At 51.5% G+C, this 23,638-nt stretch overlaps 1 protein-coding gene across 2 annotated transcripts in view; it reads left to right on the forward strand.

Annotated features, from left to right (window-relative positions):
- The window catches only part of LOC140404472 (uncharacterized protein CFAP97D2-like), a 40,867-nt gene that overhangs the window by 8,782 nt on the left and 8,447 nt on the right, over positions 1-23,638 (forward strand). The window contains exons 2-3 of one of the 2 annotated variants that reach the window (XM_072493062.1): positions 9,095-9,175; positions 13,770-13,888. In XM_072493062.1, coding sequence (XP_072349163.1) covers positions 9,095-9,175; positions 13,770-13,888 — 200 coding nt within the window. The remainder of the gene's footprint in view (positions 1-9,094; positions 9,176-13,769; positions 13,889-23,638) is intronic. The other variant, XM_072493063.1, reaches the window with a different exon arrangement.

The raw sequence follows: 23,638 nt of genomic DNA on the forward strand, positions 1-23,638 counted from the left end.
CCATGGTTCCCTAATCTTGCCATTTCTATTCCTCATTTTCACAGGGACATGCCTGTCCTGCACTCTAATCAACCTTTCCTTAAAAGACTCCCACATTTCAAATGTGGATTTACCCTTAAACAGCTGCTCCCAATCCACATTCCCTAGCTCCTGCCAAATTTTGTTATACTTGGCCTTTCCCCCATTTAGCACTCTTCCTTTAGGACCACTCTCGTCTTTGTCCATGAGTATTCTAAAACTTACAGAATTGTGATCGTTATTCCCAAAGTAATCACCGACTGAAACTTCAACCACCTGGCCGGGATCATTCCCCAATACCAGGTTCAGTATGGCCCCTTCCCGAGTTGGACTATTTATATACTGCTCTAAAAAACTCTCCTGGATGCTCCTTACAAATTCTGCTCCATCTACGCCTCCAACACTACATGAGTCCCATTCAATGTTGGGGAAGTTAAGATCTCCCATCACGACCAACCTATTGTTCCTACATTTTTCTGTAATCTGTCTACATATTTGTACCTCTACTTCATGCTCGCTTTTGGGAGGCCTGTTGTAAAGTCCCAACAATGGTACTGCACCCTTCCTATTTCTTAGCTCTACCCATATTGCCTCAGTGCTCGAATCCTCCATCGTGCCCTCCTTAATCACAGCTGTGATATCATCTCTGACCAGTAATGCAACTCCTCCACCCCTTTTACCTCCCTCTCTATCCCTCCTGAACTAGCTATACCCTGGGATATTTAGTTGCCACTCTTGCCCTTCCCTCAACCAAGTCTCAGTAATACCAATAACATCATATTCCCAGGTACTAATCCAAGCCCTAAATTCATCTGCCTTACCTGCTACACTTCTCGCATTGAAACAAATGCACCTCAGGTCACCTGTCCCTTTGCGTTCATCAACTCTTCCCCTTAGTCACATTGAGTTTATTATCTAGTACCTTACTGGCTTTAGTTGCTGCCTCTTTACTGACCTCTAACTTCCTAATCTGGTTCCCAACCCCCTGCCACATTAGTTTAAAACCTCCCCAACAGCAAAAGCACCCTCTAGGACATTGGTTCCAGTCCTGCCCAGGTGTAGACCATCCGATTTGTAATGGTCCCACCGCCCCAGGACCGGTTCCAATGTCCCAAAAACCTGAACCCCTCTCTCCTGCACCATCTCTCAAGCCACGTATTCATTCTGACTATTCTTGAATTTCTACTCTGACTGTCACGTGGCACTGGTAGCAATCCTGAGATTGCTACCTTTGAGGTCCTATTTTTTAACTTATCTCCTAACTCCCTAAATTTTGATTGTAGGACCTCATCCCATTTTTTACCTATATCGTTGGTGCCTATATGCACCATGACAACTGGCTGTTCACCCTCCCCCTTCAGTATGTCCTGCAGCCAATCTGAGACATCCCTGACCCGTGAACCCGGGAGGCAACATACCATTCGGGAGTCTCGTTTTCGACCACAGAAACGCCTGTCTACGCCCCTTGCGATTGAATCCCCTATGACTATAGCCCTGCCAGTCTTTTTCCCGCCCTTCTGTGCAGCAGAGCCAGCCACGGTGCCATGAGCCTGGCTACTACTGCCTTCCCCTGGTGAGTCATCTCCCCCAACAGTATCCAAAACGATATACCTGTTTTGGAGGGAGATGACCGCAGGGGACACCTGCACTGCCTTCCTGCTCTTTCTCTGCCTTTTGGTCACCATTCCCTGTCTCCCACATCTTAATCTGCAGTGTGACCAACTCACTGAACGTGCTATCCACGACGTCCTCAGCATCGCGGATGCTCCAAAGCGAGCCCATCCGCAGCTCCAGAGCCGTCATGCGGTCTAACAGGAGCTGCAGCTGGACACACTTCCTGCACATGGAGGAGTCAGGGGCATCGGCCGCGTCCCTGAACTCCCACATTGAGCACGAGGAGCATAACACGGGTCTGGGATCTCCTGCCATTTTTACACTTTACCTTAACTAATTGCAAATATAACATCAAATAATGAATAAGTGAAAGGAATAAAGATTTTACTTACCAATCACAATACTTACCAACCCACGAAGAGTTAAATTTCTCCCAGCTACTGCTAATTGGAGCACTTTCCTTACCAGCCAATCAGGTCACTGCTTTGCTGTGATGTCACTCTTCAAGGTAAGTTTTTAAAGAGGAAAGTAGTCATAGTGTAAAAGGTTTAGAGCCGTGTTTTTCAAACTTTTTTTCCGGGGACCCATTTTTGCCAATCGTCGGGACCCAACCCGGCCGACCTTCGCGGCCTGCGCCAGCTGACCTTGGCGACCTGCGCCAGCCGACCTTGGCGACCCGTGCCGGACGACCTTGGCGACCCACCATTTTCTCTTAGCTTGTTTGTTGCTGACAAAAATGGAGGAAATGGTTTTGGGTCCCTTTGGCCCCAATGGTCCCTTTGGCACGCGAACTTGAAAAAAAAGAGACTGCGACCATATTTTTTTTAATGCAGCCGCACTGTGCGTGCGTGCCCGATCATAATTTTGCACATGCGCACCGATGATCGGGCACGCATGAGCAGTGCGGCCAAATTTTTAAAATCTGTTCCTGGCCATTTTGAAGGCCGCTCGCAGCCGGCTGCGGCTGTTGCACCCGGTTTGCGCGATCGGGGGTGCTGCGACGGATGGCTCCGTGACCCTCCCGACATCCGTCCGCCACCCACCCAAGGGTCGCACCCCCGAGTTTGACAATGCCTGGTTTAGAGGGAGGGAAATTCTTAAAATGCATCCAGGAGAACTTTTGAAACCAGGACATAGAAGGTCCTCCAAGAGAGGGGGCGGACCTGGACTTAATTTTCGGTCACGAAGCCGGACAAATGGTTGCAGAATTAGTGGGGGAGCATTTTGCAGACAGCGATCATAACTCTGTTAGATTCAAGATTGTTGTGGAAAATTACAAGAATGGGCCTGAGATCAAAGTTCCAAACTGGGGGAAGGCCGATTTTAATAAGATCGGATATGGGGCACGATTCTCCGAGCCCCGCGCCGGGCCGGAAAATCGCCGCAACCGCACCAAGCCGCCCCCTCACCGGCGCGCGATTCTCCGAGGTGCCGAGAATCGGCGCCATTTGCGCCGGCCGGTGCCGCCGATTCTCCGGCCCGGATGGGCCGAGCGGCCGCGCGGGAACGGCAGAGTCCCGCCGGCGCCTTTCACCCCCTGGTCGCTGCCGGCGGGAACGCTGCGCGAAGGGTCAGGGGGCGGCCTGTGGGGGTGGGGGGGGGGGGGTGGGGGAGAGGGGTTCCGTCCCTGGGGGGGGGGGCCTCCGATGGCGATCGGGCCCACCGATCAGCGGGCCTCCCTCCTCCCCTCCCCCGGGCCTACTTTCCTGCGTGGCCGGCCCCTGAACCATGTTGCGTAGGGGCCGGCGCGCTGAAGGTGTCCCCCGCACATGCGCGGGTTGGTGCAGCCCAGCTGCGCATGCGCGGGTCGCGCGGCGCCCATTTGGCGCCGGGAAGGGAGGCTGGAACGGCGTGAACCGCTCCAGCACAGTGCTGGCCCCCTATGGGGGCCAGAACCTGTTGCCCCCGTGTCCGTTTCGCGCCGTCGTGAAATGCGACGGCGTTCACGACGGCGCGAACACTGAGTCTCCATTTTGCAGAATCGCGCCCATGATTTGGCCAGAATGGACCGGGAGCAGACACTTTTAGATCAATCTGTGACAGAACAATGGGACGCACTCAAGAAGGAAATAGGGAGAGTGCAGGGCCAACATGTTCCAATCAAGAAAAAGGGTGGGACCAACCAATCCAGTGAGACCTGGATATCGAGGGATATACAGCTTTGGATAAAGGGAAGCTTATGGCAGATATCGAGGGCTCAAAACCACAGAAGCCCTTGAGGTGCATAGACTGTGCAAGAGGGAACTTAAAAAGGAAATTAGGAGAGTAAAAAGGGGACACTGGGAGGTAAAATAAAGGAAAATCCTAAATTGTTTTACAAGTACATTCAGGGTAAAAGGATAACTAGGGAAAGAGTAGGGTCCATTAAGGACCACGGTGATAATTTGTGTGTGTAGCCGCAGGACGTAGGTACGGCTCTAAATGAATACTTTGTGTCAGTGTTCACTCGTGAGAGGGACAGTGTGGGTGTAGAAATCAGGGAGAAAAACTGATAAAATTTAAAGAAATTGACATAGACAGAGAGGAGGTTTTGAGTGATGTGGCAGGCTTAAAAGAAGATAAATCTCCAGGGCCGGATGAAATGTATCCCAGGTTGTTGAATGAGGCAAGGGAGGAAATAGCAGGGGTGCTGGCAATAATTTTCAATTCCTCTCTGGTCACAGGAGAGGTGTCGGGGGACTGGAGGATCGCCAATGTGGTGCCATTATTCAAGAAGGGAGAAAGGGATAAAGCAGGAACCTACAGACCAGTCAGTCAGTGGCGAGGAAACTATTGGAAGCAATTCTGAGAGACAGAATGAATCTGCATTTGGAGAGCCACAATAAAAAACCGCACCGACCTCCTCAGAAGACAAACACGGGACACAACCGACAGAGTACCCTTCGTCGTCCAGTACTTCCCGGGAGCGGAGAAACTACGACATCTTCTTCGCCTACCTGCAAATGCTCACATTCAAAGTATCGTCTTGCATCTTTGAATTTGTCTATATATGTGTTTCTGGAACCCACCTCTTCATTCACCTGAGGAAGGAGCAGCGCTCCGAAAGCTAGTGATTCGAAACAAACCTGTTGGACTTTAACCTGGTGCTGTAAGACTTCTTACTGTGCATTTGGAGAGGCAGGGATTAGTCAATAACAGGCAGCACGGTTGTGTTAAGGGGAGATCATGTCTGACCAACATATTTGAATTTTTCAACGAGATGACCAGGTGTGTAGATGAGGGCAATGCATTTGATGTAGTCCACTTGGACTTCGACAAAGCTTTGATAAGGTCCCAGGTGGGAGACTGATGGCGAAGGTAAGGGCGCATGGGATCCAAGAAAATTTGGCAAGTTGGATCCAGAATTGGCTGGGTGGCAGGAAGCAGATGGTGATGGTCAAGGGGCATTTTTCTGACTGGAGGCCTGTGTCCAGTGGGGTCCCGCAGGGATCAATGTTAAGGCCCTTGCTGTTTGTGATTTATATAAATGATTAAGACCTGAATGTAGGAGGGTTGATGAGTAAGATTGTGGAAGATACAAAAATTATTGGGGTGGTAAATAGTGAGGAGGATGGCCTTAGATTACAGGAGGATACAGACGGGCTGGTCAGATTGGCTGATCAGTGGCAAATGGAATTCAATCCAAGTAAGTGTGAGGTGGGCAGCACGGTGGCACAGTGGTTAGCACTGCTGCCCATGGCGCTGAAGACCCAGGTTCGATCCCGGCCCTGGGTCACTGGCCGTGTGGAGTTTGTACATTCGCCCCGTGTCTGCGTGAGTTTCACCCCCACAACCCAAAGATGTGCAGGGTAGGTGGATTGGCCACGCTAAATTGCCCCTTAATTGGAAAAAAATAATTGGGTACTCTAAATTATAGACAAGAAAAAAAGCAAATAGGTGTGAGGTGATGCACTTGGGAAGGACAAACAAGACAGGGAAATACATGATAAACGGCAGGACCCTGGGAAGCACCGAGGGTCAGAGGGACCTTGGTGTGCATGTTCACCGGTCCATTAAGGTAGCAGAGCAGGTGGATGCAGTGGTAAAGGAGGCATATGGGCCGGAATCTCCGGGGTGGGGGGGGGGGGGTGCGAATCGCGCCCTGACGCCGGCTTCCCCATTCTCCGGCACCGTTTTCCGGGCGTTGGCGCGATCGCTGCAACGCCGGTCGGGGGCCATTGACAGCGCCCCCCCGGCGATTCTCCTGGCCCCGATGGGCCGAGTGGCCGACGGGTTTGGCTTAGTCCCGCCGGCGTGGATTACTCACTTCCCACACGGTGGGACCTGGAAGGTGAGTGTGCGGGGGGGCGGGGATCTGACCCAGGGGGGGGCCCCCACGGTGGCCTGGCTCCGCCATATTGCCCAAGCGCCGCCGTGGAGAACGGAACCCCACGCATGCGCGGAAATACGGCAGCCATTCCACGCATGCGCGAGAGTACGCCGGCCGTTCCGCGCATGCGCGAACTCGCGCGGGCCGTTCCCTGCCGACTGGAGCTGTGGGCCCGATCGCCATCGGCAACAACCTAGCCCACTAGAAAGGGTGAGAATTCTTCACCTTCGGGGGCCGTTGACACCGGAGTCGTTGGCGCCGGTTTTCATGCTGGCGTGGGGACATAATCCCATTTATAGAGAATCCCGCCCATGGTGTACTTGCCATTTAAGGGATGAAGAGTGCAAATGATGATTGAGCAGAATGTTGTTAATGGGAGCAACTAAGCAGTCAGGGAGAGGTGGCCTAGTGCTGGAGGATTGAGGTTGTATTGTGGCATGGTCAGGGAGCTGAGAAACAACTGACAACAAACCACAAAAGGTAGTGCGGGGTTAAGATGGAGGGGAAAATTTCCAGTCTAAAGTTGTTAAACTCAATGCTGTGTCTAGATGTCTGTGACACGTCTAATCAGAAGATGAAATGTTGTTCCTCCAGGTTGTTTCACTGGGGCCCTGCAGCAGGTCGAGGATGGTCATGTGGGCATGGGAAGAAGGTGCTGAGTTAAGATGACAAGCGACTGGAAGATGAGACTCGTGCTTGTGGACAGAGTGAAGGTGTTCTGCAAAGCAGTCGCCAGTCTGCCTTTAGCCTCCTCCATGTCGAGGAGACCCCCATTGGGGGCTGCGGATAGAGTAGACCAAATTGAGGGAGGTGCTGGTGAAACGCTGCTTCATCTGAAAGGGATATTTGGGTCTTTGGAGAGTGAGGACAGTGAGGAGGGAGGGGGTAAAGGGACAGGTGTTGCACCTCTGATGCAAAATAAGAAAAGAGGATTGTAAAAATAGGAAAAGCGGATTGTGGATCTGGGAGGGAGGGAAATGGATGAGGGCAGATGTGTGGGATATGTGTCATATACGGTTGAGAGCCCTGTCAAAATGTATGTTGCCGCAGCAACTTGGACTCCCTGAGTAAGCTGTAACATATCACCATTAACAGAAAAGATACTGCACTCATACATCAAAGGAACAATACACCCTTAATGTGAGACAGACAGAACTGTCACACACAGAGATGGACACATGAGTTAGAAAGTAGACTCATACTGATGTATAGATATAGAAAAAGACATTAACAAATGCCAAAGATTATCACTGAGATAAAAGCAAATGACTGTGGACGCTGGAATCTGAAACAAAACCAGGAAATGCTGGACGATCGCAGCAGACCTGGCAGCATCTCTGGAGGGAGAAGGGAGCTAGCTTTTCGAGTCTGGGTGACTTTGTGTTAGCTCCAGTCTCTCTCTCTCTTTCCACAGACGCTGCCAGGCCTGCTGAGATTGCCCAGCATTTTCTGTTTCTGCGCTGGACCATGTGGAGACGAGTCACAGGCGAGGACAAGTTCTCTCCGAGGGTCAAAATGGATCAGTAAACAAGTGGACTGAAGATGCTGCCTCACTTGATTGAAGGCCTACTCCTGGGATGCTTTCCAAAACCATTCTTGGTGTTTCTTCAACAAAGCATGCAATGGGGCAAACAGGATGGCCAGATTCGGCAGGAATCTACCGCGATAGTTAATCATCCCGACGAAGGACTTCAACTCCGTAATGTTTTTTGTGGCGGGCGCTTCTCTTCTCCTCCACCGGGTGCAACCCTTTTGCGTCAAACCTGCAGCCTAAATAGGTCGCCTCGTTGGCTTGGAATGCACACTTTTCCCCTTTCAAGTGCGCGCCACCATTCGAGAATCTTTTTAGCCCTTCTTCCAGGGTGGCTGAATGTTCCTCTTCCGTGGAACCGGTAATCAGGACATCATCTGAACAAATGGCAACTTTGGGCAGTTCCTTCTATTCCTGGGCGCCTTCCTCAGCCCCCTCCGTGGATTAAGGCTATTTCCATCGTCCTTTTAAGCCCAGCTCCGGTTCCACCAGCACCTTCAGGTATGTGTTTGAATGTATGTGGCGTCCAGCATGTGAGACAGAGCGCGACCCCAACCGATAATCTCCAATTGGTTTTCAGTGTTGTTCCTAGCACAATCAGGATTGTTCCGTAAGCGGGGTCTGGTTGGGAACGGTGAGTACTTTGCCCATTACAAGCAGTGCTGTTTGATACAATCCATCGCCAGTTATTGGGAATTACAGCTTAGGTTCCTGGCATCACACCAGCCCTGAGAGTCCCTGGTTCATTCCACATCGCAATGCCATGACCAATCGGAGTTGACTGCTTGGTTCAAATTTGAACAATAGCTTGGCAATTAACTGTTTCCCGCTGCATTCTTCATGACAATGTTTCTACCAATCAAAGTCCACTTGCCAACCAATCAGCACTCTGTTCTCAAGCAGTATAAATTGTTGTTCTCTTTACTGTTGGTATTCTTACAAATTGGTCTGATGAGTGCAAAATGAAAAACTTTGACAACGTGTCTTTTTTCAGCAATACTCAAGTTCTGTGCTACCAAATGACTATTTAAACAAATACCCATGGATGCTGGCATCAACAGGCGGTGATCTCGGGCTGCACCAGCTCAAACATTTGCTGGCCGGAAGGTTAAGAGGAAAATTATTTTCCACTGTTGCTAGCGCTAGTCGTTACGGAGTCTCTCGCTGCTCCACTGAGCCATAACAGTGCCTGTCCTTTAAATTACATGTTAAAAGGGCAGCACAGAGCTGTAGCCTCACGGCGCCGAGGTCCCAGGTTCGATCCCGGCCCTGGGTCGCTGTCCGTGTGGAGTTTGCACATTCTCCCCGTGTCTGCGTGGGTTTTACCCCACAACCCAAAGATGCGCAGGGTAGGTGGATTGGCCACGCTAAATTGCCCCTTAATTGGAAAAAATAAATTGGGTACTCTAAATTTTTTTTTTTTTAAATTACAAGTTAAAAATGGTTGGAAGTGGCTACGGATCTCAATTGGGGAGAATGGTAACGGGTTAATGCCTCTGGTGTTGGAAGAGTTCAGGTGTAACCATCCATTCATACAGATTCGGTGTCGGTATTTGTACCAAAGCTGTATGTGAAGCCTCCTTCTTTCCAAGATGTTTCAAAGCTTAATTATCCATCCTTAGGTGCAAAAGGCCACTGCGGTTGTAGATACGAGGGGACTTCCGACTCCCGCACATCTTCAGGTCAAGCTAAAGAAACTACAGGTATAAGTATGCACCAGCTTTTTGAAAATTCTGTTTGAGGTTGGGAGGGTCACTATTAAGTGACGTTTCATTGTCCCATCTCCAGTCGATCTGAGTTTTGACAAAACTCAGGCTACTTTCTGAGGGCAGATATTAGTCACGTTGGCCTTGAAGTGAGGCACAGTTCCAGAATGGTTCAGGACAGACCATGAAACAGCATGGTCACTAGTACTGAAACCAGCTTTAACAGATTTCCTCCAATTCCGGCCTTGGGTCACTGTCTGTGCGGAGTCTGCACGTTCTCCCCGTGTGTGCGTGGGTTTCCTCCGGGTGCTCCGGTTTCCTCCCACACGTCCAAAGATGTGCAGGTTAGGTGGGGGTTATGAGGTTACGGGGTTTTGTGGGGGCCATGAAGAATGCAGTGTGAAGAGTCAAACAGAAAGTAACTTTATCGACAACAATATGTACAAAATGCCAGCAGTTCATGACTGGTTACCTCTAGCTGGTCCTACACTGGCCAGCTCTATTTATACAGCTGCACCAACAATGATTGCCATCCCCCCCCCTCATTGGGAGCTCGTATTCCCCAAGGAACATGGGGTAACCAATTGTCCCCGGCCAATAGGATCTGGGCAGGTTATAAGACGGGGATAAGGCGGGGGAGTGGGTCTAGGTAGGGTGCTCTTTCAGAGGGTCAGCGCAGACTCGAGGGGCCAAACGGCTTCCTGCTGCACTGAAGGAATTCTATGGTTCAAGCTAGGGACCATTGCTGATGCTACGACCAGTCCCTGAAGAGGAGCTAAACTCTGGGGTGTTAGAGGGTTCTGGCAGTAGCAGTGAGGGAGGAGGGGGCGGGGGGGGTGGGGGGAGGGGGGGGGGGGCGATGCTGCTGGGTTTGACGGGCCGGGGTGGTGGGTTGAAGGGTGCTGCTGCGACCTTCCCAGAAGAAAAGCAGTGAAACTTGGGAAACTGCGACTGGTGTGAACTGGAACTCAGTTCAGACCAACAGCAGATGTTTCCCAAGTTTGACTATTTCCCCCCCCCCCCCCCCCCCCCCCCTTCTGGGGGCGGGTGTGCCTCTGGCAGACACCAGCTTGCCCAGTAAAGGCTGCCAGGCTACCCATCTGGCATGAGCCTTCTCGCTGTGGGTAAAATAGTGGTGGGGATCAATGAGGCCCCACTGAAGGGAATCATGGCCGGTTCTACTGATACATACATACATCGATACATAGAAGATAGGAGCAGGAGGAAGCCTTTTGGCCCTTCGAGCCTGCTCCGCCATTCATCACCATCATGGCTGATCATCCAACTCAATAGCCTAATCCTGCTTTCTCCCCATAGCCTTGGATCCCATTCTCCCCAAGTGCTATATCCAGCCGCCTCTTGAATATATTCAATGTTTTAGCATCAACTACTTCCTGTGGTAATGAATTCCACAGGCCCACCACTCTTTGTGTGGAGAAGTGTCTCCTTATCTCTGTCTGAAATGGTTCACCCTGAATCCTCAGGCTGTGACCCCTGGTTCTGGACACACTTATCATTGGTAACGTCTTCCCTGCATCTACCCTGTCTAGTCCTGTTAGAATTTAAAAAGTCTCTATGAGATCCCCCCTCATCCTTCTGAACTCCAGCGAGAACAATCCCGACCTAGCCAATCTCTCCTCGTATGACACTCTTGCCATCCCTGGAATCAGTCTGGTAAACCTTCGCTGCACTCCCTCGAGAGCAAGACCATCCTTCCTCAGAGAAGGAGACCAAAACTGCACACAATACTCCAGGTGTGGCCTCACCAAGGCCCTGTACAATTGCAGCAACACATCCCTGCTTCTATACTCGAAACCTCTCGCAATGACGGCCAACATACCATTAGCCTTCTTTACCGCCTGCTACACCTGCATGCTTACCTTCAGCGAATGGTGCACAAGGACACCCAGGTCCCGCTGCACACTCCCCTCTCCCAATTTACAACCATTCAGGTAGTAATCTGCCTTCCTGTTTTTGCTTCCAAAATGAATAACCTCACACTTATCCAAATTATACTGCATCTGCCATTGGTACATTTCCATCGTGGGTTTCCTCGCGGTGAGGGGTGCCCCTGTAAAATGGGGCGGGGGCAGGTAGGAGGCTCTCTGGCCATGCATTGCATTGTACAAGCCTGACACCCCTCCCCCCATGCCAACCCCTTCGCCAACCCCCCACCTCCCGCCATCAAATCAGCTTGTGGGGACTGTAAAGATCCGCCCATATTCTCTGCATCACCAGCCCAGTACAACAGCCACGACATTACCACACCCCAGCTCCCGTACAATTTCCAAATGTCACCGAAGCTCCTGAAGTTATTTCGAAAGGCTTTTCTCTCCCTGTGTGAAGCAGATCGAGGAACACTCCCAGTCTGGGTCTGCTGCTGTAACCTCACAGTCTTCAGTTCACAACCTGTGCTGCCATCAAGTGGAGTTCCAGACTGACGGCAGATTTGCCTTCCCTAATCTACCGCAGTCTATTTCAGATATTATCCTGTCTGAGATGAATATTGTCAGCAGAGAACATTGTTCCTGAACAGCCCTGACCCCTCGATGCTAAATTCTCCATCCTTGCTTGCAGTCCCCTCCCCGGACCTCAGCCCTCCCAATTGCTGTGATCCCCTCTGGCCCTGCAACCCTCTAGAATCTCTGCACTCCTCAAATTTTGGTTCCCCCCCCCCCCCCCCCCCCCCCGGGCCCAACTAGCTCCTAATGTGGCCCAGAGTCTTGCGTTGTTTGATTTTTCCTGCTCTCAGCGCATTTGTACTACCTTAAAGGTGTTAGATAAAGGCGAGTTGTTGTTGTTGGGTGGCACAAGCACTCGCTGCGTTGGCCAGCTGAGCGATCAGGTGATCTGTTAGGTATTCGCGTTGCCGCGCAGAGTGGACTAGTTGGAAACTCAGGCACTTTTTTCCTGAGGTTGTGGTTGCGAATAGTGTGGTTGACACAAGCAAGGTCTAGGTGGTTTTCGTTATAAAATTTAGAGTCCCCAATTACGTTTCAATTAAGGAGCAATTTAGCGTGGCCAATCCACCTGCCCTGCACATCTTTGGGTTGTGAGAGTGAAATCCACGCAGAGATGGGGCGTATGTGTAGACTCCACACGGACAGTGTCATGTGAGAGTACCTTAAGAAATGGGTGTTGATAAATGGGTGTGTATATAAATATCTGTAGTAAGAGTAGCTTTAAGAAATGGGTATTTACTACTGCAGTGATGTCAGAGAGTAGGTGGAGCTGGACTATCTGTCAGCTTTTTACTTTCGTTTTAGGCTGTTTGCTGCAGGGTGTGTTTTAGTTTCGTTTTCAGTGTCGGAGCTGAAGCCAGACAGAGCGGGTGTACTGCTGTTCTCTCTGCCATCAAAAGACTATCTCTTGATCAGTTGGTGAATTCAGAATTATAAATGTTCTCAGTAGTGAATGTAAACCTTCTGTGTTTCTGTTGAAAGGTGTTTCTTCTGTCTTCTGGATGTTGTTTGGGGAGTTATCAAGCATTAGTACAGGGCAGCACGGTAGCATGGTGGTTAGCACAATTGCTTCACAGCTCCAGGGTCCCAGGTTCGATTCCGGCTTGGGTCACTGTCTGTGCGGAGTCTGCACATCCTCCCCGTGTCTGCGTGGGTTTCGTCCGAATGCTCCGGTTTCCTCCCACAGTCCAAAGATGTGCAGGTTAGGTGGATTGGCCATGATAAATTGCCCTTAGTGTCCAAAATTGCCCTTAGTGTTGGGTGGGGCTACTGGGTTATGGGGATAGGGTGTAGGTATTGACTGTGGGTAGAGTGCTCTTTCCAAGAGCTGGTGAAATCGCTTATTGTCACAAGTAGGCTTCAATGAAGTTACTGTGAAAAGCCCCTAGTCGCCACGTTCCGGCGCCTGTTCGGGGAGGCTGTTACGGGAATTGAACCGTGCTGCTGGCCTGCCTTGGTCTGCTTTCAAAGCCAGAGATTTAGCCCTGTGCTAAACAGCCCCTTTGGGGGTTGTATTTGAATTGACGGTTGTTAAGATGTTCACTGTATGTTTTAAAAAGGTTAACTTGAGTTCATGGAATAAACATTGTTTTGCTTTAAAAAATACTTTCCCATTTCTGCTGTACCACACCTGTAGAGTGGGCCGTGTGCTCCCCATACCACAATCTAGTAAAAGTTGTGGGTCAGGTGAATCCCATGATACACTTTGGGGTTCTCTAAACCCTGGCCCATAACAACAGTGACCCAGGACCGGGATCAAACCCGGCAACTCGGCGCCGTGAGGCAGCAGTGCCAAATACTGCGCCACCGTGCTGCCTCCTTGGCGTGTTCATTACCTACAGGACAGTGAGTTATCTCACCAGCGCCCCTTGGAGCACATCCACAGTGCCCGACACATTGAGCTGTGGTGCCCAGTAAAGAGAAGCGGGGACGGGGGGGGGCGGGGGGGGGGCGGGGGGGGGGGGGGGGACGACGGGGGACAAGATCCAAACACAGAAACAAAGTCTTGTCGAGTTAACACTGCCGAATGACTACGCTATGCTGTTGGTGAGCTCCACAATAATTAGCCGCAAAGTCTGCGGAGAATGCTTCATGCGCTGATCGCTGATGACTGACTATTCTTTCCTCAGCTGCAGGACGAACGCTTGGCTGTCATCACGAGGGACAATCAGATTCTTTCCTCCAAATTAGCTGACATCACGAGATCCAATGGGAGAGTGGAGAATTGGAATAACTACACACCCAAAAGGTATCGAAATTCTGGAGGCCGCAGATAATAATAATAATAATCGCTTGTTGTCACAAATAGGCTTCAATGAAGTTACTGTGAAAAGCCCCTAGTCGCCACATTCCAGCGCCTGTTCGGGGAGGCCGGTACGGGAATTGAACCGTGCTGCTGGCCTTGTTCTGCATTACAAACCAGCTGTTTAGCCCACGGTGCTAAACCACTGGCTCGGAGGTTGGGGCATAACCCACAGTGCCACAAGACCTCTTCTTTCCCACAATATACCCTCTGCGAACTCTGCCACCCCATGTTGCCATGTCTTAACCCATCCTCCCTCACTGACGATGCCCTGTTAAGCAACGCCTTCATTTAAAAATTCTCACCCTTGTATTCAAATCCCTCCGTGGCTTCACTCCCTCCCTATCTCCGTAACCTCCTCCAGCCTCGGTACCCAACTGTGGCCTGCCAATTCCGGTCTCTTCCGCATCCTTAATTTAATTGCTCCATCACTGCAGGTCATGCCTTCAGCTCTCTGTGCACCTCCGCTGTACCGTACCCACCCTAAACTCCACCCCTCAACCTATCTCTCCTCCTGTAAGATACTGCTCAAAGCCTAACCCTGTGACCAAGCTTGTCCGAAAATTTCCTGATGCTACTCAGTGGCAGATTCTGTTTGACAACGGTTGTGAAGCACTTTGGGACAGTTTATTGCATTAATGATGCTATATAAATGCAATATACAAATTGTTCTCATTACGGCAGATAGAGTATGTCTGATTCCATGTTTGCTTTGAGCGCTTTTCATTAACAGCCTTTATTCGTTCTTTTTTGAAAAATCGCATTTATTTGGCACTTTTCACAAGCTCGGGGCTTTACAGTCAAATAAAAACATTTGAAGTGTTTGTTGTGACTTCAGAGATGCAACAGCCAGTCTGCACACAACAACCTCCCTCAATGTGTTCATCAGATTCATCTGTTTTCGTGATGCTCGTCGGGGACACGGCAATGAATGAACACGGGCTAAAAGACTGGACCTCGACTTATTTGCCATTGGGAAAGGCCAGTGGATGTGTGACTAATTGGGGGTTCTGTCAGGGAGCTAGCACAGGCAGCGATGGCCTGAATGGTCTCTTTCTGTGCTGTGTCACCCTATCATTCTGTCGCAAGTTCCTGTTGCCTTTTACCAGTCAATATAGCTCATACGCTAGTTATAGTTTGCATCAATACAGCACTGAACAAACTCCAGGTGGCATAATGTTAACAGAGGAATGACAAAGGTCTGTGAGAAAGTTGAAAATAGGGTCAGAAGGCCAAGACGGCCCACGTGAAGTAAACTTATTTCTCTCCATGAATTCCCTGGATTGGCTGTATTTATTGCCCATCCCTAGTGGATGTTAATGTTTATGTTAATTGAATTGTTACGGTTAAAGATAAACAGATGAAGAGCATTGATTGATTAAGTATCTTGAATACATATAAAAAGGGCCTCCAGTGGTGGGCTCTCAACATCGGAGTCCTCCCTTTTCCATCGGGGACCTGTCAAGGAGGGTGTTGCAGGCAGCAGTGCCAAGCAATCGTAGGGTTCTTGTATTCATTCAAGAGATGTGGGCGTCCCTGGCCAGGCCAGCATTTGTTACCCATCCTAATTGCCCTTGAGAAGGTGGTGGTGAGCTGCCTTCATGTACCGCTGCAGTTTGTATGGTGTAAGTACCCCCACAGTGCGGCACGGTAGCACAGTGGTTAGCACTGGGAGGAAGGCGTCGAGCGAGGGAACGTGGTTTACCAAAGAAGTGGAATCTCTTGTTAAGAGGAAGAAGGAGGCCTATGTGAAGATGAGGTGTGAAGTTTCAGTTGGGGCGATTGATAGTTACAAGGTAGCGAGGAAGGATCTAAAGAGAGAGCTAAGACAAGCAAGGAGGGGACATGAGAAGTATTTGGCAGGTAGGATCAAGGAAAACCCAAAAGCTTTCTATAGGTATGTCAGGAATAAAAGAATGACTAGGGTAAGAGTAGGGCCAGTCAAGGACAGGGATGGGAAGTTGTGTGTGGAGTCTGAAGAGATAGGCGAGATACTAAATGAATATTTTTCGTCAGTATTCACTCAGGAAAAAGATAATGTTGTGGAGGAGAATGCTGAGACCCAGGCTATTAGAATAGATGGCATTGAGGTACGTAGGGAAGAGGTGTTGGCAATTCTGGACAGGCTGAAGGTAGATAAGTCCCCGGGGCCTGATGGGATTTATCCTAGGATTCTCTGGGAAGCCAGGGAAGAGATTGCTGGGCCTTTGGCTTTGATTTTTATGTCATCATTGGCTACAGAAATAGTGCCAGAGGACTGGAGGATAGCAAATGTGGGGTCCCTTTGTTTGAAAAGGGGAGTAGAGACAACCCCGGCAACTATAGACCGGTGAGCCTCACATCTGTTGTGGGTAAAGTCTTGGAGGGGATTATAAGAGACAAGATTTATAATTATCTAGATAGGAATAATATGATCAGGGATAGTCAGCATGGCTTTGTGAAGGGTAGGTCATGCCTCACAAACCTTATCGAGTTCTTTGAGAAGGTGACTGAGCAGGTAGACGAGGGTAGAGCAGTTGATGTGGTGTATATGGATTTCAGTAAAGCGTTTGATAAGGTTCCCCACGGTAGGCTATTGCAGAAAATACGGAGGCTGGGGATTGAGGGTGATTTAGAGATGTGGATCAGAAATTGGCTAGCTGAAAGAAGACAGAGGGTGGTGGTTGATGGGAAATGTTCAGAACGGAGTTCAGTTACAAGTGGCGTACCACAAGGATCTGTTCTGGGGCCGTTGCTGCTTGTCATTTTTATCAACGACCTAGAGAAGGGCGCAGAAGGGTGGGTGAGTAAATTTGCAGACGACACTAAAGTCGGTGGTGTTGTCGACAGTGCGGAAGGATGTAGCAGGTCACAGAGGGACATAGATAAGCTGCAGAGCTGGGCTGAGAGGTGGCAAATGGAGTTTAATGTAGAGAAGTGTGAGGTGATTCACTTTGGAAGGAATAACAGGAATGTGGAATATTTGGCTAATGGTAAAGTTCTTGGAAGTGTGGATGAGCAGAGGGATCTAGGTGTCCATGTACATAGATTCCTGAAAGTTGCCACCCAGGTTGATAGGGTTGTGAAGAAGGCCTATGGAGTGTTGGCCTTTATTGGTAGAGGGATTGAGTTCCGGAGTCATGAGGTCATGTTGCAGCTGTACAAAACTCTGGTACGGCCGCATTTGGAGTATTGCGTACAGTTCTGTCACCGCATTATAGGAAGGACGTGGAAGCTTTGGAGCGGGTGCAGAGGAGATTTACCAGGATGTTGCCTGGTATGGAGGGAAAATCTTATGAGGAAAGGCTGATGGACTTGAGGTTGTTTTCGTTAGAGAGAAGAAGGTTAAGAGGAGATTTAATAGAGGCATACAAAATGATCAGGGGGTTAGATAGGGTGGACAGTGAGAGCCTTCTCCCGCGGATGGAAATGGCTAGCACGAGGGGACATAACTTTAAACTGAGGGGTAATAGATATAGGACAGAGGTCAGAGGTAGGTTCTTTACGCAAAGAGTGGTGAGGCCGTGGAATGCCCTACCTGCAACAGTAGTGAACTCGCCAACATTGAGGGCATTTAAATTTATTGGATAAGCATATGGATGATAATGGCATAGTGTAGGTTAGATGGCTTTTGTTTTGGTGCAACATCGTGGGCCGAAGGGCCTGTACTGCGCTGTATCGTTCTATGATTCTATGACACTGTTGCTTCACAGCATCAGGATCCCAGGTTCATTTCCCGGCTTGGGTCACTGTCTGTGCGGAGTCTGCACGTTCTCCCCGTGTCTGCGTGGGTTTCCTCCGGGTGCTTCGGTTTCCTCCCACAAGTCCCGAAGAATACCCAACAGTGTGCCGACTAGATCATTTTAATGTGGGCGGCACGGTAGCACAGTGGTTAGCACTGTTGCTTCACAGCGCCAGGTCTCGGGTTCGATTTCCTGCTTGGGTCACTGTCTGTGCGGAGGCTGCACGTTCTCCTCGTGTCTGCGTTGTTTTCCTCCGGGTGCTCCGGTTTCCTCACACAAGTCCTGAAAGACGTGCTGTTAGGTGAATTGGACATTCTGAATTCTTCCTGGAGAATTCTCCAGGTTAAGCAGTGTTTCACTTGCATCCCTTCCAACTTGGTCTACTGCATTCGCTGCTCCCAATGTGGTCTCCTCTAAAACGGAGAGGCCAAACACAGACTGGGTGATCGCTTTGCTGAGCATCTTCGGTCTGTGCGCATTCAGGACCCTGACCTTCCTGATGCTTGCCATTTTAACCAAAGACCCTGCGCCCATGCCCACATATCTGTTCTTGGCCTGCTGCAATGTTCCAGTGAAGCTCAACGCAAACTGGAGGAACAACATCTCATCTTCCGGTTAGGCACGCTACAGCCTTCCGGCCTGAACATCAAATTCAACAACTTCAGATGATCCGCTCGACCCCACCTCGACCCATTTGTTTTCATTTCATGATGTGGAGATGCCGGCGTTGGACTGGAGTGAGCACAGTAAGAAGTCTTGCAACACCAGGTCATAGTGACATCGAAACAAACCTGTTGGACTTTAACCTGGTGTTGGAAGACTTCTTACTGTTTTCATTTCATGTTAACTGTCTTTTACCATTTCTTTCTTTCTTAATATATATTTAATTTCTCCCCCCCAATCTTATCCACCTTTCCTTAACCTTTCTCCCTCTTTGCTTCCCCCTTCCCCTCCCCCCACATCTACAGTTCATCCTCTGATGTTAATTTCTCTGCTGTTTGGCCTTTCACATCTTTTGTCCTCTCTGGGGACTGCCATGAGCACTCTTCCCCCTGGGTTTCTGTGGCCATTAGCACCCGGTTTCCCTGGGTTTCTGTGGCCATTAGCACTCTTTCCCCTGGGTTTCTGTGGCCATTAGCACTCTTTCCCCTGGGTTTCTGTGGCCATTAGCACCCGGTTTCCCTGGGTTTCTGTGGCTATGACTCATCTTTCATTCTCACTCCACAGTATAAATATTTCCCACTTTCTCTGTCTGTTAGCTTTGACAAAGAGTCACCGGACTCGAAACGTTCGCTCTTTTCTCTCCCTACAGATGCTGCCAGACCTGCTGAGATTTTTCAGCATTTTCTCTTCTTCTGAATTCTCCCTCTGTGTACCTGAACAGGCGCCGGAATGTGGCGACGAGGGGATTTTCACAGTAACTTCATGGCAGTGTTAATATAAGCCTACTTGTGACAAAGATAATTAATTAATTAATGCTGTTAGGGAGGGAGTTCCAGGATGTTGACCCAGCGACAATGAAGGAATGGCGATATATTTCCAAGTCGGTGTGGTGAGTGATTTTTTAAAAATATATATATATTTATTAAAGTTTCCTTCCACATTAGCAAGATCCTTCGCCGGGCTACCAGAGACGCAAAGGCCAGAATGCCGGCCTCTTTCGCCTCCTGCACTCCCGGCTCGTCCACTACTCCGAATATTGCTAGCCCCCAGCTTGGCTTGACCCAGACTTTCACCACCTGAGATATTACTCCCGCCACTCCTCTCCAGAACCCCTCCAGTGCCGGGTATGACCAAAACATATGGACATGGTTCGCCGGGCTCCCTGAACACCTTCCACATCTGTCCTCTACCCCAAAGGACCTACTCAACCTCGCCCCCGTCAAGTGCGCTCTGTGAACCACCTTAAATTGTATCAGGCTGAGCCTGGCACATGAGGAGGAGGAATTAACCCTACCCAGGGCATCAGCCCATAAACCTTCCTCGATCTCCTCCCCCAGCTCCTGCTCCCATTTACCCTTCAACTCCTCTACCAGCGCCTCCCCCTCTTCTTTCATCTCCTGGTATATTGCCGACACCTTGCCCTCCCCGACCCATACACCCGAGATCACCCTGTCTTGAATTTCCTGTGTCGGGAGCAGCGGGAATTCCCTGACCTGTCGCCTCACAAAAGCCCTCACCTGCATATATCTGAATGCATTTCCCGGGGGTAGCTCAAACTTCTCCTCCAGTGCCCCTAGGCTCGCAAATGTCCCGTCGATGAACAGCTCCCCCATTCTTCTAATCCCCGCCCGGTGCCAGCCCTGGAACCGCCCGTCCATCTTCCCCGGGACAAACCGGTGGTTACCCCTGATCGGGGACCACACCGAGACTCCCACTGCACCCCTATGCCGTCTCCACTGGCCCCAGATCCTTAACGTTGCCGCCACCACCGGGCTCGTGGTGTACTTTGATGGCGAGAGCGGCAACGGCGCCGTCACCAGCGCCCCCAAGCTCGTTCCCTTGCAGGACGCCATCTCCATTCTCTTCCATGCCGCGCCCTCCCCCTCCATAACCCACTTACGGATCATCGCCACGTTTGCTCCCCAGCAGTAGCTCCCTAGGTTTGGCAGCGCCAGCCCTCCTCGGTCCCTACTGCGCTCCAGGAACCCTCTCCTTACCCTCGGGGTTTTGTCCGCCCACACAAACCCCATAATACTCCTACGTACTCTCTTGAAAAAGCCTTTGGTGATCACGATGGGGAGGCACTGGAACACAAACAAAAACCTCGGAAGGACCACCATTTTTACCGCCTGCACTCTACCCGCCAACGAGAGCAGCAACATGTCCCATCTTTTGAAGTCCACCTCCATTTGGTCCACCAACCTCGTCAGATTCAATTTGTGTAGGGCCCCCCAGCTCCTGGCTATCTGGATCCCCAGATACCGAAAACTCCCCTCCGCCCTCCTCAGCGGTAGGTCCCCTATCCCTCTTTCTTGGTCCCCTGCCTGTAGTACAAAAAGCTCGCTCTTCCCTACATTGAGCTTATAGCCCGAGAACTCCCCAAACTCCCTCAAAGTCTGCATGACCTCCACCATCCCCTCCATTGGGTCCGCCACGTACAGCAGCAGGTTGTCCGCGTATAGCGACACCCGATGCTCTTCCCCCCCGCGGACCACTCCCCTCCATTTATTAGACTCCCTCAGTGATATGGCCAAGGGTTCGATCGCCAATGCAAACAACAGGGGGGACAGGGAGCACCCCTGCCTCGTTCCTCGGTACAGCCGAAAGTACTCCGACCTCCGCCGGTTCGTCACCACACCCGCCACCGGGGCGCTGTAAAGGAGCTTAACCCAGCTAATAAACCCTCCCCAACCCAGACCTACTCAACACCTCCCAGAGGTACTCCCACTCAACTCGGTCAAAGGCCTTTTCCGCGTCCATGGCTGCCACTATCTCCGCCTCTCCCTCCTCCGATGGCATCATTATCACGTTTAAGAGCTGCCGCACATTCGTATTTAATTGCCTGCCCTTTACAAATCCCGTCTGGTCCTCATGTATCACCCCCGGGACACAGTCCTCAATCCTCGTGGCCAGCACTTTTGCCAATAGCTTGGCGTCCACATTTAGGAGCGAAATCGGCCTGTACGATCCACATTGCATTGGGTCCTTGTCTCGCTTCAGAATCAAGGAAATTGTCGCCTCCGACATTGTCGGGGGCATGGACCCCCCCTCTTTTGCCTCATTAAAGGTCCTCACTAGTAACGGGGCCAACAGGTCCGCATACTTTCTATAGAACTCCACCGGGAACCCGTCCGGCCCCGGGGCCTTCCCCGCCTGCATGCTCCCCAAACCCTTACTCAGCTCCTCCAACCCGATTGGTGCCCCCAAACCAGCCGCCGCTTGCTCCTCCACCCTCGGGAACTGCAATTGGTCCAGGAATCTTCCCATCCCCTCTTCCCCCCCCCCCCCCCCCTGGGGGCTGGGATCTGTACAGCTCTTCGTAGAAGGCCTTAAATACCTGATTTATTTCCGTTGCACTCTGAACCGTGGCTCCCCCACCAACTTTGACTCCCCCTATTTCCTTCTCTGCCGCCCTCTTACGGAGCTGGTGTGCCAGCATCCGACTGGCCTTTTCCCCATACTCGTAGGCTGCCCCCTGCGCTTTCCTCCACTGTGCCTCCGCCTTCCCCGTGGTCAACAGGTCAAACTCCGTCTGGAGCCGTCGTCTTTCCCCAAGTAATCTTTCCTCCGGGGCCTCTGCGTATCTCCTGTCCACTCGCAAAATCTCCCCCACTAACCTCTCCCTTTCCATGCCCTCTGTCTTCTCCCTATGAGCCCTGATGGAGATTAGCTCTCCCCGATCACCGCCTTCAACGCCTCCCATACCACCCCCACTCGCACCTCCCGTTGTCGTTGGCCTCCAAGTACCTTTCAATACACCCCCTCACCTTCCCACACACCACCTCGTCCGCCAGCAGTCCCACATCCAACCGCCACAGCGGCGTAGGTCCCTCTCCTCTCCCAGCCCCACTTCCACCCAGTGCAGGGCATGGTCCGAAACGGCTATGGCCGAATACTCCGTCCCCTCCACCCTCGGGATGAGCGCCCTGCCCAGCACAAAGAAGTCTATCCGGGAGTATGCCTTGTGCACGTGGGAGAAGAAAGAAAATTCCCTGGGTGCGGTCTTGCGAACCTCCATGGGTCCACTCCCCCCATCTGGTCCATAAACCCCCTGAGCACCCTGGCCGCCGCCGGCCTCTTTCCCGTCCTTGATCTGGAGCGGTCCAGTGCTGGGTCCAGCACTGTATTGAAGTCCCCTCCCATTATCAGTCCTCCTACCTCCAGGTCCGGGATGCACCCCAACATGCGCTTCATAAATCCCCCCCCCCACCCCCCCCCCCCCCCCCCCACCCCCCGCTGCCGACTAGCCATCTCCTGTTCTGGGCCAGTCCCGTGTCCGCGTCTCCCTCACCTCCGGCCCGGCCACCTCTTCTGTGTCCCATTCCCTTTCGGCCAGTGCAGCAGCAACCCTGTTTACCCCCCCCTCCCCCCCTTCCCCCCTTCCCCCCCCCCCCCCGCTAGATCCCTGTCTAGATTTTTTGCTCCCCCCATATCACTCCCGTAAGTCAGCTGACGCCTGCTGACCCCGGCTTCCCCCACCATCCCTTTGACCCCCCCCGTGTGGGAATCTCCCCATCAGTAGACGTTCCTACATTCCCCCTCCCACCTTTCTTCCCACGCGCGGGAAAAAAACCCCCGCGCTTTCCAGAGCCTGCCCCGCCCCCCCGACGCAGCTTCTGTTGCGGCCTTGTCTCTCGTCCCCAACCCATATAACATTCCCTGCGCGTGCTTGCCCCCTCTATACAACCGGCATCATACTTCAACCCTCAAACACCCCCCACCCTCACAAACCCTCAATTAGAGTCCAACTTTTCAGTTAATATAAAGGTCCACGCCTATTCGGGCGTTTCGAAGTAGTGGTGTTGGCCATTATGTGTAACCCACAGTCGCGCTGGCAGCAACATTCCAAATTTCACTCCTTTCCGATGCAGCACCGCTTTGGCCCGGTTGAAACCCGCTCTCCGCTTAGCGACCTCCGCGCTCCAGTCCGGGTATATTCTGATCTCAGCATTGTCCCACTTGCTGCTCCGTTCCTTCTTGGCCCATTTCAGGACCCTCTCTCGATCTGTGAACCGTTGAAATCTCACCACCATCGCCCTTGGCGGCTCGTTTGCCTTGGGCTTCCTCGCCAGCACCCGGTGCGCCCCATCCAGCTCCAGCAACCCCGGGGGGGCCTCCGCGCCCATCAGCGCCCCGATCATTGTGCCTGCATATGTCACGGCGCCGGCCCCCTCCACTCCTTCTGGGAGACCCAGGATCCTCAAATTGTTTCTCCTCGACCTGTTCTCCAGGTCTTCGAGTCTTCCCGCCCACGTCTTGTGTAGCGCCTCGTGCCGCTCCACTCTCACCGCCAGGCCCAAGAGCTCGTCCT

Source organism: Scyliorhinus torazame, chromosome 30, assembly GCF_047496885.1.
Source record: "Scyliorhinus torazame isolate Kashiwa2021f chromosome 30, sScyTor2.1, whole genome shotgun sequence".
Classification (NCBI taxonomy): domain Eukaryota; kingdom Metazoa; phylum Chordata; class Chondrichthyes; order Carcharhiniformes; family Scyliorhinidae; genus Scyliorhinus; species Scyliorhinus torazame.